Source organism: Sarcophilus harrisii, chromosome 4 (assembly GCF_902635505.1).
Source record: "Sarcophilus harrisii chromosome 4, mSarHar1.11, whole genome shotgun sequence".
NCBI classification, from domain to species: Eukaryota; Metazoa; Chordata; class Mammalia; order Dasyuromorphia; family Dasyuridae; genus Sarcophilus; species Sarcophilus harrisii.
In genome coordinates this window covers 156,161,438-156,176,979 of record NC_045429.1, presented here as the reverse complement: position 1 = coordinate 156,176,979, position 15,542 = coordinate 156,161,438, and the positions used below count along the sequence as shown (strand labels likewise).

Sequence of the window (15,542 nt, the reverse complement as noted above, 5' to 3'; positions counted from 1 at the left end):
GCACAAAAAAAGTACCTGGATTTTTCCTCCCACACACATTGCACGCCCTCCCAGCTGCCTATGACTCGAAATGTTACACTATTTTTCTTAATATATATTTTAAACCTGTATATTTGTGATAAACCTATTTATACATATCACTAGGGTACCTATTACTGTTTCAGCCTCTCCATGACAATGAATAGTTCTGGCTCTGCTTAGAGAGAACTGTCAGACAGCAGGTCCTTAGATCAGTAAGTCAGATGATTCATGCAGACTGAAGCAGAGGCAGGAGAGAGAGAGAACCAGAATTTTTAAGTACTCTGAAAAGCTGCCACCTTATATGAGAGTTAGGAGTTGGAGGGCATTGTATAGGAACCAGCTTGCTGCCTTACTTTATTTTCACAGTTGAAATCCAGTATTTAGACAGGAAATAGGAGGTGTGACTCAAAATAATGGAGCTGACATGTATGTGATAAGCCTTTTTATCCATTGAATCAAAGGATAAAACATGTCATGATATTATTAGAATCATAAGATTTACAGCTAGAAGGTGCTATTTGTTCAACCCCATCATTTTATTTTCTTTTAAAAATGATGTGAATGTCTTTTGTTTTTATATCAAATACTGTACCCCCACTCCATATCCCTCTTCCTTATAACAAAGAAAAACAGTTAAAGAGAGCTGACATATCCCTGACAGTACATGCAACAGTGTATTTTTACCTAGAGAAGGGAAGAGTATTTCCTTTGCCTTCCCAATCTCCTTATTTTAAATTTGAGGAAAACTAAGCTCCTAAAAAATTCATTGATTTATAATCTAATCTAGTCCAATAAGCATTTATGAGGTATCCACTTTGTACAGGTATTATGCTATGGACTAGAAGATGAAATTTTTTTTTTTTTTAAGCTTTTTATTTTCAAAGCATATGCATAATTTTCAACATTCACCCTTGCAAAACCTTGTGTTCCAAATTTTTTTCTCCCTTTCTTCCTGCCACCCCCTTCTCTAGATAGCAAATAATCCAATATATGTTAAAATTGCAATATATGCAATTCTCCTATACATATTTCCACAATTATCATGCTACATAAGAAAAATCAGATCAAAAAGGGAAAAAATGAGAGAGAAAACAAAATGCAAGCAAACAACAAAAAAGTGAAAATGCTATGTTGTGATCCACACTCAGTCCCTACAGTCCTCTCTCAGGGTGCAGATGGCTCTCTTTATCTCAAGTTGATTGGAACTGATCTGAATCACCTTATTATTAAAAAGAACCATGTCCATCAGAATTGATCATCATATAATCTTACTATTGCAGTGTACCGTGATCTCCTAGTTCTCTCATTTCAAGTTCATGCAAATCTCTCCAAGCTTCTCTGAAATCATCCTGCTGAACATTTCTTATAGAACAATAATATTCCATATCATTCATATACCTTAACTTATTCAGCCATTCTCCAACTGATGGGCATCCATTCAGTTTCTAGTTCCTTGCCCCTATGAAAAGAGCTGCCACAAACATTTTTGCACATGTGGGTCTTTCCCCTTTTTTATGATCTCTTTGGGATACAGACCAGTAGAAACACTGCTGGATCAGAGGTACACAATTTGAAAGCCCTTTGATCATGGTTCCATATTGCTCCAAAGGTCTTTGTCCTTAGAGAGCTTACATTTGACTGAGGGGATATATAATACAAATAGAGAAAGCACATATATGATAGATAATTGAAGAAAGTGGGAGACAGTCCTCTTAACCAGGGGGAATTAGGAAAGATTTTACTCAGAATAAACCATCTGAGCCAAGCCTTGAAGTAAACCAGGGATTTTGAAGAAGAAATAAATTCCAGATAAGGGGAAAGGCACGAAAGCTGATGGTCATCAGAATCTGAACCAGAATTTTTTTCAATATATTTTTATTTCATTACTTATTGCTCAATTACATGTAAAAATGTTAACATTCATTTTTAAAAATTTTGAGTTCCAAAAAAGCAATTTAATATCTATTATGCATGTGAAGTCATGCAAATATTTCCATTTTAACAACATTACAAAATCACCTTTTGTGATTTTGACAATAAGAGGAGAAAAATAAAGGAAGTTAAAAAGAAGTATGCTTCATTTTGCCTTCAGAGTTCATCAGTTCTCTCCCTGGAAGTGAACAGAAGCTTTCATTATGGATCATTGGGTCATTATCTTGTTCAGAGTAGCTATATCTTTCACAGTTGATCATCCTTAATATCGTTGTGACTATGTACAATGTTCTTCTGCTTCTGCTCACTTCAGTTTGCATGAGTTCATTAAAATCTTCCCAGAATCTGATTTTTTTTTTTACTTTAAATCCATTCTTTTGGGATAGATTAGCCCAGTGTTCTATTTCATGCACCTCTAGTACATGTCCCTCATTTAGATTATTTTCATTGTTTTATTTTTGGAGCTTAAGTGTTTTGACAAAGGCTACCTGTAGAGAAAAAAAAAATCCTCAGTCTGAGAATAGATTTAAAGACATTTTAAGAAAAACCACAAACCCACTATTAGTATTCACATATTTTCCATCTCCTCTTTGTGTATTTTGCACATACCTATTTATATAAAATTAGTTTTGTCTTCCTCATTTGAATGAATGAATCAAGGAAATACAAAAATGTAGCAGCTTTTTTTTATATGATGATAAAGAATTAGAAAGTTGAGGGGGATGCCTATCCATTGGAGAATGTCAGGAACAAATTATGTAACATGAATGTAATGGAATACTAGTATTCTATAAGAAATGAGAAGAGGATGGCTTCAGAAAAATCTAGGAAGATATATATGAACTGATACAAAGTGAAGTGAGTACAACCAGGAGAACCATATACACACTAACAGCAATATTGTAAAGAAAACTCAGTAATTCTGGAAAATACAATATAACTCCAAAGGATTCATGATGTAAAATGCAATCCACTCCTAGACAGGGAACTGGTAGTCTCAGAAGATATATTGAAACATATTTTTTCCTTTTCTTTATTTTCCTTCTCCCCTCCCCAAAACATGGCTAATGCTTAAATATGTTTTGCATGACTTCATATATGTATGAGGGATATCATATTTCTTGCCTTCTTGTTGGTTGGAAGAGGGAAAAGAGGGAGTTAAGAGAGTGAGAAAATTTGGAACTGAAAATTGAAATTAAATTAAAATTTAATATATAAGCTTCTTGAGGGCAGAGATTGATTTTGCTTTTCAGCATTCACTCTTGCAAAACCTTGTGTTCCAAATTTTTCTCCCTCCCTTCCCAACTTCCATCTTCCCTGACAATTTTTCTAAACATATTTTCACATTTATCATTCTGTGCAAGAAAAATAAGATCAAAAAAGAAAAAAGCCAAGCAAGCAAACAACAATAAAAACAGTGAAAATACTATGTTGTGATCCATATTCAGACTTCACAGTCTTCTCTCTGCATGAGGATGGTTCTTTCCATTACAAGTCTATTGGAATTCCCTTGAGCCACTTCATTGTTGAAAAGATTTGCTTTTTCCTTGTACCTGTAATATTTAGAACAATGCTGGACACAGTAAACATTTAATAAATGATTGTTGATTGGCTGATTCATATTTTTTCCTGATGTTTAGGGTTATCCATGGATATGATTGAAACTGAAAAAAACATCTAGTCCTGTCCATTCACTGTAAAGTTGAAGACATGATTTCTTTGAGAAAATAGTACATTTCTAGTGGTCATCAACACAGCCAGAAACCTAACAATTCAAATGTATAATTTGTGTCCATTTGATTAAATAAAGTAAAACAAAATAGGAATTTATTGAGTACTTATTTTCATATAAACACTGTGAAAGTGGTAGGACAACACAAAAGAAATGTCCAAGGGATTATGGATTTTTGAACTGGAAGAGAATTCAGGTCATTTTATTAAACCCTCCCCTCTCCTTCCCCCCCTCCCCCATTTACTGATGAAGAAACTGAGTTTCAGAGTTGTTAAACTACAAAAAGATTTTTCTACTTGGAAAAATCTTACAATCCAATTAGCTAAGAATAACAAGAAACATTCCAATCGAATAAAGATTGATTAAGCACTTACTATGTAGACTACAATAGGTGTTAGGAATCCAAAGACAATGAAAAATAGTACCTGCCTTCAGAGAACTTGAAAGGATCATAGATTTGAAGTTTGAAGGAACATCAGAGTTGATGTATTTGGTATAACCTTATTTTACAGATAAGAAAACCAACATCAAGGAAATTTGAGTTTAACAAATAGTTTCCAACCCTCAAGCGCCTAGAATCCAGTCAAATAGACAAAGTGATCTTAGAATCTTAGAATCAATCAGTTAAAAAGCATTTGCTAAACACCAATGAGCATTAGATACTGTGCTAAGTGCTAGAGATAAAAAGAAAGTCAATAAATAGAACCTGCTCTAATGTCACCAAAAATTCTCCTTTTCTAATAAATTCCAGTGACTTGGCTATCACCTCTAGGATCAAATATAAAATCTTTAGTTTGATTTCCTTTACAACTTGGCCCCTTCCTAGTTTTCTAGTATTCTTAAATCTTACCTTTTTCTTTTCTTTTTAAAAGCTTTTACTTTTTAAAACGTATTTGTAGATAATTTTCAAACATTCACTCTTGCAAAGCTTTGTGTTCCAATTTTTTTCCCTTCCTTTCCCCCAACTTCTCTCCTAGATGGCAAGCAGTCCCAATATATGTTAAACATATGCAATTCTTCTATACATATTTCCACAGTTATCATGCTGCACAAGAAAAATCAGCTCAAAAAGGAAAAAAATAAGAAAGAAAACAAAAAGCAAGCAAACAAAAGTGAAAATATTATGTTGTGATCCACACTCAATCCCCATAGTCCTGTCTCCAGGTGCAGATGGCTCTCTCCATCACAAGACCATTGGAACTGGCCCAACTTGCAACCTTACCATTTTTCTTCAGCCTCATTCACATTATACTCTGAAATCATTTGACAATGGCCTCCTTGCTTTTCTGTCTACCATCTCTCAACTCAGTGCATTTTCACTGGCTCTCCCTCATAACAGGAATGCTCTCCTTCCTCATCTCCATTTACTGGTTTCCCTCAAGTCCCTAATAAAATGCCATCTTGTACAGGAAAATTTCCCTTAATCCTAGTACCCTCCCTCTGAGATGATCTCAAATTTTTATCCTATTTGTCTTGTTTGTACTGGTTTATATCTTTGTTTTATCTGTTTATATTTTGTCTTCTTTTCTCCCTCATTGGATATCATAAGAGCTTTTATCAAATACTTTGCTGAAATATGGTTAAATTTTATCTATGATATCCCACTAATGGAGGAGTCCATGTGTCCTGTTAAAAAAGAAAATGAGTTCAACATGTTCTTTCAGAACATCTGTCTTTGAATGCTGGTCCTGTGTTATTTACCATCTGTATAATCTTGGATACTCTATTTAGGGGCCTTAATTTTTAAAATGTGGTGATTAGGTTAGATAATATCCAAATTCCCTTTTCAGTATTAGATCTTATGATCTATTTTCCTTCCTAATGTTTACAAATCATCATTTTAGTAGTACATGCTAGAATTTTGTGAGGAAGTCAAGTCAAACTCACTGGCCTGTGGTATAGAGTATACTTTTTTTTTTTTGAAAATTGATACATTTGCCTTTTCCAACTGCCATGGTAGCTCTTCTCCATGATTTATACCAAAACTGCAACTAATAATGAGGAGACTGGGGATTGGAAATGCCTTCTTGTAGAAAGTGTAATTTGCCTGAAACTTGAAGGAAACTAGGGAAGCCAGGGGAGAGGAGGAGGGAGAGAGGGTCATTCAGGGAAAATACTGCCTCAATTATTTAATATCAGTTGATTTCAGAATCAGAGTTGGGGATGGGGAAGCATAATCACACTGTTTGACTCAGTTTCTCCTTCTGTAAAATGAGTTTGAGTAGAAATGGCAAACCACTCCAATATCTTTACCAAGAAAACCCAAATGTGATCATGAAATGTCAGAAATGACTCAAGTTTGTATTTTACTTCAGAGGCAAGAGAAAGTCACTAGAACTTCTTGAGAAAGGAGATGGTGTTGTCAGAAGTTTGTTTGAGGAATATTATTTTGACAAGTGCATGGAGGATTGATTATAGAGCAAAGAGATAGGCAAGAGATAGGCAAGTTAGAAGACCATGCAATAATCTGAGACAGAAGAGACAGGAATCTGAACCAGGGTGATGGCTAACTAAAAGGCAGTAAAAGACAGACCAAAAGATGTTTTAGAGGTAGATCCAACAAGATTTAGTAACCTGCTTGATATTCAGGTTTAGTAAAAGTGACAAGGATGACTTGGTGACTTTAAGAATTGTGGTACTAAACAGAAATTGGAAATTTAAGAAGAAAGAATTTCTGGGAAAAGTTAATGAATATTATTTGAGATATGCCATTTAGAAGTGTTGATGATTTAGAACTAGAAATCAGTCAAGAGAGTAGGGATGGATATATAGATAAATATAGATTGGAGAGACTTCTTCATAGAGATGATATTTGAGTGCATGGGAGTTGATGACATCACCAATACAAAAGAGTGTAGAAAGAAAAATAGGTCCTAAGTAGAAAGAAAATCCTACAAAGCTATCTGTGCTGATGGATATGGGGAGGAGGAACAAGACAGGCAGGAGGAAAACTGGGAAAGAGGAGAGTCATAAAAATTCAGGAAGAAATGTATAAGGTAGTCAATAATATCAAAATGCTATGGAGGAATTAACCTTGGAGAGAAGAGTTTCAGTGAATTCTAAAGCAGGTTTGAAAGGGTTGAGAAAAATTATTAAAAAATGAAAGAAATGAATGTACATAGTTTTCTATGAAGGGACAGAGAGATAGCTTAAGTGGATGGTACAATCAAGTGAAGAATTTTAAGTGATGAGAAAGATCTGGATATATTTGCTAGTAGAAGGGAAGCAATTATTAGGTAAGGAAAGACTGAAAATTAGGACAAAGAATAGGATGATTGAAGGAACAAGTTCCCAGGAGTGAAGGAAAGAGACTGGATCAAAGTTAGCAGTAGGAGAATTGACATTATCAAGGAGGATCAACTCTTCCTCTGAGACTGGATCAAAGGAGGAAAGAAGATGATATGAAAGTGATTTGAAGTCTAAAATTTGGGATATGTTTCTACCACTTTCCCCCCCCCCCCCCCTGCTGTTTTATTTTCTCATTTGAGTATATCTTCTTGATAAACAACACTACACTCTTGGCCCTTTTATCTATTTTGCTTCTTTTGAATAAGATACAATCTTTCATCCTCATAGTCCAGATTTGTCACATCCGAACAGATTTTAGCAATACCTGTCAGGTCAGATTTATTTCCTTGCAATAAGATCTTGGATTCACTTTTTATATAGTCCATACTTTGTAAATGTGTATAAACATCTGAAATTATAAGTATTCATTATGACTCTTCCTAGACAATACCTTCAGTAATCAGGGCTCTTCAGGTTTGTCACACTCATTATTGTCTTTGGTTACTGGATTGGGAGATGTATGCTGGTCATTCTTTCCTTCACCTAAGCAGCAAGGTTGTATAGTAGATAGAATAAGGGACCTGTAGACAGAAAAACCTAAGTTCAAATATAGCCTCAGACCCTTACTAGGTGGGTGATCACTTAATTTCTGTTAATGGCAGTTTCCTCTTCTGCAGAATGGGACTAATAATAAAATGACTTCCTAGAATTGTTATGTAGATAAAATAAGATAATATTTGTAAAGCATTTTGCAAACTTTAAAGTTCTATATTAATGCTAGCCATTATTTTCAGCTTACGTCTGTTTTGATCAGATCCATAAGACTTCAGAGTGATGAATCTTTTCTTCAAAAAAAATTTAAAAAAATATTTTTTCTTTAAAAGTACATCATTTGTGGTCAAGATCCTGTCATTGCTTTATCTTAATCCTTGGTCCAGAAAGCCAAATCCTATTCCTAAAGGTTATTTTCTTAACCAAGCAAGCCAGTAATCTCCTACATTCACCTTCCTTTTCTAAAATTCCTCCCTTCAGTTGTCAGCTGAGCCCCTTCTGTTGTGGATTAGTGTTAGTCATATTTGAGAAATCTCAGGAGACCCTTTGTCTGTCTGAACTCCCTCCTTTGGAAATACCTTCCTCAGGACCCCTCATGTAACCCAAGGTAAGCAAGAGTTTTGAGAAGGGAAGGAGAAATCAAAATTATCAAGTGTTTTAGAGGGGAACTACTTTTTGGTTTGGTAAGGCACAATTGATGTAATATAAAAATGTAATAATTGTAACAATTTTCCTTTTTCCCTTCTTTTTTTAAGGCCACAATGAATGTGGAACATGAAATTAGCCTCTTGGTTGAAGAAATGCAACGTCTGGGTACAAGAGGTAAAAAGTTATATTTTTCTTATTATTCCTCACAGCAGGTTAGATCTCCGGTTGAGGAAAGGTCACTAGTAGGCATCTAAGAATTGGAAGAGACCAAGCTGATGGTTCTATAGTTAGTGTATCCCTTCATCTTTTGTTTATTCCTCCAGATGCTCTCTGGAGTCTGTGTTATTGCTATGCCCTCTTTCTAATTTTGGTGGTCAAAAGATATTTCATCCCCTTAGGAGAGCAAGACTATGGACCTTCCTCATCATAGCTATACTAAAAAAAGGAAATTTGAGTCAGGCCCATATCTTAGTCAGCTTTACTGTTTGAATTTCTTTACACAACTGAGCTGTTGTTTTACATATTCTAAGTAATGAGAGACCTAAATTGAAATTATACTAAATTGTCTTCATTTTCTCCAAATTCTTGAGTTTTACATAACTGCATATTCATGTACATGGAATCAAAATAAGCTATTTTCCCCTCATATTCTTGTGTAGTTTATTTTTTTTAAAAATCTGCATTTCCTCCAGCTACACACTCATCAGAAGATAATGACATGTAAAATTAGTAGCATTAGGACATTTTCTTTAGTGACAATGAAAGCTACCATTATATGTGAAAATTCAGGTATTCAGTTGGTTCAGATTAGCTATACAAGAGACTGGAAAGCATTTTGAAAATTTTCACTAAGAGTAATATAAATACTTAGCAACTGGGATAATGTAACTCAAAGTTTTTTTTTTTTTAAATGAGACAAATCCACAAATAGCATAAATTAGCATCTTGGGAAAGTTGTTTTTTGTTTTTGTAGCTTTATCTCTTCTTATTGCTATTTTCTTTGCTTAAGAATAAGAATCTTTTGAAATGCCAAAATGTTAAAACTTATCAGTAGCTAGGTTTTGCCAATTTCGCCTCCACAATTTCTTATACCTATTCCCTTCTCTCTATTTATATAATCATTACCCTGGTCACATTAATCTATTACTCAGGCCCTTGTCACCTCTTACTTGAACCTTTGCCATAACCTCCAGATTACATTCTTTCCTCTCTCCAATCAATATTCCACCCACCTGCCAAAATAATTTTTCTAAAGCATCTCTCCCTATGAAACTTCTGCTTAAGAAACTTGAGTGGCTTCCTAAAATAAAGTGCAAACTTTGTTTGGCATTTAAAGGCCTTTGCAATCTGGCTCCAGCTTATCTTCCTATGCTTATTGCACATTACTTTCCTTTGCACTCTGTATTCTAGTCATCCAGGCCTATGTGCTGTTCCCAAGAACTTGGCCCTCCATCTCCTGCTTCTATGTTTTGCCATAAATTGGCTTCCATGTCTGTATTGCAGTTCTTTCTTTTTTTCTGCCTCTTAGATTCCTAGCTTCTTTGAAGGCTCAGTTAATCTGCCATATCCTACTGAAAACCTTTCCTGATCCCCTTACTTGTCAGTGCTTGCTCCTTCTGTTTCAAATTATTGTGTATATATATATATATATATATATATATATATATGTATATATATTTACATATTTTTATGTTGTTATCACTCCCTCCACTGCCACACCTGCCCACCACCTATGAATGTAAACTATGTAGACTCCTTGAGTTCAAGAACTCTTTTTTGATTATCTTTGTGCCTTGCCCATATAAGGCATTTAGCAAGTATTTGTTAGAATGGATTGAAATTGAATGTAATTAGTTTGGATCAGAAATTTATTGTCCCCTATTATGTCTTCTCTGATCACTGTTCCTTGTTGATTTACCTGGCCTTAATTTACAGATCACCACTTCTCTCATCCTCACTGAGGTAACCCATTGAAAAAATAGACACGTTTTTTGACTAGTTTGTAAAAGTGTAAATGATCTGTTAATCAACAAATCAACAAGTAAACATCGACTACCTACAAGGTGCTCAAAATTGTGCTAGATGCTATACAGAATATGTTCATAGTCTAATTGGAAGACTTAACAACATGAAATAATCCAGAGAAAAATTAAATGAGAAACTATATGCAATTGGGATTCTGAAAAGGGGGATTTTTCATGGAAACAAGAGAAGTCCGGGAAAGCTTTATGAAGCAGATGGGACTTCAGCTGGGTCTTGAATTATGGGTAAGATTTGGAGACAGGAGGGCTTGTTATGTGAGCAGAATAACATGAGTCAATATTTGAGAATGAATCAAGTATGGAGCAAAGACAAGGAGAGAGAGACAATTAAAATTTTTTTTGCCCTTAAACTGTGTTTTATTGTAAAAAAAAAAAAAAAAAAAATCAACTGACCAACCTATTTGGCATTTTACAGTGATATTTTCACTCTCTCATTTTTGGCTCCCTCCTGCATCCCCATTTTTTCCCCAAGTTCTTCTATAACATATTACTCTCCCAGTAAAAAAGAACCAAGTATAACCTTTCTAAGTAGCACTATTTTTTGTTTGTTTATTGTTGTTGTTATTATTTTTAATTCAAAGATTGGAGATATCTTGGTATAGAAGTGGAAAGAAGTCTGGAAATCTGGGTTTTAATCTTGCCTTTGGTGATAACTATTAGGGTGGTTTGGGCAATTTATACTTCAGATTTCTTAACTGTAAAATAAGAGAGTTGGATTAGATTATCCCTAAGGTTTCTTCCACCTCTAAATACTATGATCCATGATAGATATAATCCTTTCTCATTAGAAAGATCTGTAGGGACCCTTGGTAGTATTTCTTGGTTACATTAAATTGTGTTGAAAATCTGACTTCTTTAATGCTTATATCATAGTATACTGCCTTTATACTGCATAGGAAAATTGAGCATGCACACATTTCTTTTTGCTGTCACCTGGCCTAGTTGTAGGTATAGTTTAAAATAGCCGTCAAAATATTTGAAACATAAAATAAGCTACTGACCTGTTATTAGTTACTATTTAAGTTGGAGAATATTTTTTGAGGGCTATTTATCTTGAATCATAAATCTCAGCTACTTCTGTGTACATTTTGGTTTTCTTTTTAAAAATTAACTAATTTATTTTTTAATACACACTGCTTTATGAATTACGTTGGAAGAAAAAAATCAGAACAAAATGGAAAAACCATGGGAGAGAAAAAAAAAACAGAAAAAAGAAGTGAACATAGCTTGTATTGATTTACATTCAGTCTCCATAGTTCTTTTTCTGGATGCAGATGGCATTTCCTGTCCAAAGACTATTGAATTTGCCTTGAAAGGTTGGGGAATATTTAAAAATTCATGCTGTGATTTACAAAACTAGATCATCTGAAGATGATGATGGCAGGAGAACTGACAGTGCTGGAGACATTCTGGGGCTTGCGGCGAGGGAACAAACTTTTTTAATTAAAGCTTTTTTATTTTCAAAACATATGCATAGATATTTTTTCAACATTGACTTTTACAAAACCTTGTGTTCCAAATTTTCCCCTTCTTCCCCCCACTTCCTCCCCTAGATGGCAAATAATCCAATATATGTTAAACATGTTAAAATACATGTTAAAGAGGGAACAAACTTAAGGCAAAAAACAACAAACAGTCTTTCAGACAACTCATGGGTCAAATTTAACAGGATTGCCTACGCTAGTTAACAATGAAATTAGAATTTATGTAGTGCTCTATTATTTAGACATTTCTATTGTTTATCTCATTGGATCCTTACCCTGTGAAGTAGATGCTGTTATTCCTATTTTTCAGATGAAGAAACAGGCTTGAGAAGTCAAATTAGTTGTCTAGTTACATAACTGGTTAGTGTCTAAAGCAAGATCTGAACTCAACCCATCTAATCAAGCAAACCAACAAAGAATTGTAGGGAGCATTGCAGAAAAAGAAGTCAGTAGTTGATAGGAATTAGAACACAGGGATAATTTAAATAAATTAATGTTCCAATAAAAATAATATTTGAACTATGTTAAAGGATCCTAACTTAGATCTTGAAGATAAAAGTCTGTTTTACTGGTAAAACTTCACCTTAAGTATTTTCTTTTACTATATCCATTATCATTTCATAATTGACCTTACATTTTAAGAAAAGGAGATATATTTTCATGTGTGTCACTGGTTTTTGGCATAATCAGCATCAGCTAAGCATTCAACAACATTTATCAAGTATCTTTATCACAACTTCATCATTTTATACTAATACTTGTTAGATCATTGGCATTTCTATTCCACATGGAAGAGTAATTGAAAAATGGCTTTTTTTTTTTTTTCTTAAAGAAATGAGATTCTGGATCTCTAGTCCAGGTAATCAGTCTTGGATTAATGGGACAGCAATCTGGTTGAACTCCTTGCCTCAAATCTCTCCCCACTGCAGTCCTTCTTTCACTTGGCTATCAAATTGTTTTCTTGCCTTATTAATAAACTCTGGGGGCTTCCCATTGACTGCAGGATAAAATGTAAAATTTGATTTTTTAAAAGTCCCTTTTCATAACCTGACCCTTTTCTCTCTTTCCAGTCTTCTTACACTTTACTTTGTTCCATGTATTATACAATCCAGTTACTTTGGTCTCTTTGTTGTTTGTCATACAAAATATTCCCGTCTCCTCATTCTGATGGGCTATCACTCATGCATTGAATTTTCTCTTTCCTCACCTCTGTCTTCCCTCAAGTTTCAGCTAAAATGACACCTGTAAGAAACCTTTCCTAGATCATTTAAATATTAGTACTTTCCGTCTGAGTTTATCTCGTGTGTTTTCTCTATGCCTTGTTTATATAAATATAAATATATATATGTATAAAATTATTTTTTTTTACATGTTGCCTTCCCCTTTAGATTGTCTTCCTTAATTATATATCCTTAGAGGCTTACTTGAATAAAATAGAGAAAGAGAAGATCAGTGAATTGGACTTGCAACTTAAAAAGCTAGAAAAAGACCAAATTAAAACCCCCAATCAAATACTAAATTTGAAATTCTAAAATTAAAAGGAGAAATTAATAATATTGAAAGTAGATTGTCTTCCTTTAGTAACCCTGGTACTTAGCATAATATCTGGCACACAGTAAGCACTTAATAAATACTTGTTAGCTTTGTAGACTTGACTTTTTAATAATGTGTGAAATTGTGTCTAAATGTTTTGTTCCATTCTTGAGTCAAGTGGCATGAAAACAAACGATTACAGATAATAACTTTTTACTTTCTTACATTAGTGTGAGTGTCATTTCTGCCAAGTTGAAACCCTCTCTGTCATTTCTGGTTAATTTAATGAATTATTATGGCCAAAAAATAATCATCACCTTGTGGCCAGACCCTTTAGGCAAATCAGTTACTCTGAGTTAATGAGGCTGATCTTTGGATGATAGAGTGGGCACTTGACTTCATGTCTTTCCAACTCAGGAGTACTTGTTGGTGCTTCATTGGTATAGACCTTGCCACAAAGTGGAGACTTCTTATGAAAGAATAATAAAAATAACACAGTAAACATGTGTTAAGTGCCTGCAATGTAGGAAGCATTGTGTTTCTTAAATACCTCCTTGAAAATATTCTGTTGTAATGAGATGATTGAGGCCAGTTCCAATGATCTTGTGATGAAGAGAATCATCTACACCCAGAGAGAGAGGACTGTGGGAACTGAGGGTGGATCCCAATATAGCATTTTCACTCTTTTTGTTGTTTTTTGCTTGCATTTTGTTTTCTTTCTCATTTTTTTTCCTTTTTGATTTGGTTTTTCTTGTGCAGCACAATAATTGTATAAATATGTATACATATATTGGATTTAATATATTTTTAAAACATGTTTAATATATTTTGCATTACTTGCCATCTAGGGGAAGAGATGAGGGGAAAGGAGGGAGAAATTTGGAACACAAGGTTTTGATTAAATATTGAATAATATTGAAAAATATTGAAAAATTATCCGTGTATATGTAATAAAATAATAAAATTTTTTGAAAAGGAAATATCCTATTATAATTGTGCTGGTTGATATATGGCAAGTATAAAGTTTATGCATGCTTTTTTGGGGAGGAATGAAGTGAGAGTGCATATATTCATTCTTGTAGTTCATTTGAAAATTCATTAAATTTAGGAGATTGCATTAACTTTTATATTATAACATGGATTAATTTATGATGCATATTAAAGAGTAAAGATTATATCATTCCATTGTAGCCGAAGTCAAGAAACTCATTGTCACTTTATATTGTACTGACTAGGTGCTGATGGAAAGCTAAGTGTGAAGTTTGGGGTGCTTTTCCAAGATGACAGGTGTGCTAATCTGTTTGAAGCCCTCGTGGGGACCCTCAAGGCAGCCAAACGTCGGAAGATTGTAACTTATGAAGGAGAACTGCTCTTACAAGGTGTCCATGATAATGTTGAAATTGTATTGCTTCAAAATTGATGTAATTTGTGTATTTTGGGGGCATTGTTATTTTTGTTTTTGGTAAATGATGAATAGGATTCTTAATTGAAAGAAAAAAAATCAAAGTGTTTACTGTATTTTTCTATTTTGTAATCAAAAGACTTGTATTTTGGAAGACAGTTCTTTTTGTACTCCTTAGAACACATCAGTGTATTGCATTTCAGTATAAAAAATAACTATTGCTTTTCTCAGGAATACACTTTTAAAACATTGGAGATGAAATTTGTGCATGTTTGTGTGTGGTTTTTTTTTTTTTTGGTGGGAGGGGGTGTTTTGTTTTAGAAATCCATTCTTAAAATGAATTTGATGTTATTGCCATCATGTGAAAGCAACAAATAGTGGTGATTTGATTACAAATATCTACAATTAATATGTAATAAAGCCATTTACATCACTTTAGTGTTGTCTTCTTTATGTTTAAATGTATTTCTGCATTTCATAAAATAATTCTATGAAAGCAAAGTCAAAGAAAAATACTCTTAAACCATAGGCTTTTAATTTTTAATGATTTAATGTCAATTGGCCAGATAACATTTGGAATATTGTCTTCAGTTTTGGGTGCTAAATTTCTGAAAGGGAATAGAGAATATACAGAAGAGAACAGCCAGGAATGGTGAAAGACTATGGGGTCATGCCAAACAAGAATAAATTGAAGGAGCTAAGAGAGTTCATTTTGTGGGCTTTTTTTGTTTTATTTTTTTGTGAGGTAGTTGGGGTTAGTGACTTGCCTAGGGGCACACACCTAATAAGTGCTAAGGGTCTGAGGCTAGATTTGAAGTCCAGTCGTCCTTACTCCAGGACCAGTATTCTATCTACTATACTATCTAGCTATCTTCTATCTAGAAGATTTCAGGGAAACTTGATAAATA

At 33.9% G+C, this 15,542-nt stretch overlaps 1 protein-coding gene across 1 annotated transcript in view; it reads left to right on the top strand.

Moving 5' to 3' along the window:
* ABRACL (ABRA C-terminal like) overlaps positions 1-15,067 on the top strand; it is a 41,674-nt gene extending 26,607 nt beyond the window's left edge. Inside the window, exons 2-3 of the mRNA XM_003770496.4 lie at positions 8,281-8,347; positions 14,468-15,067. Of these exons, the coding sequence (XP_003770544.1) occupies positions 8,287-8,347; positions 14,468-14,652 (246 nt within the window). The 5' untranslated portion in view covers positions 8,281-8,286 and the 3' untranslated portion in view covers positions 14,653-15,067. The remainder of the gene's footprint in view (positions 1-8,280; positions 8,348-14,467) is intronic.
* The last annotated feature ends 475 nt before the right edge of the window (positions 15,068-15,542 follow it).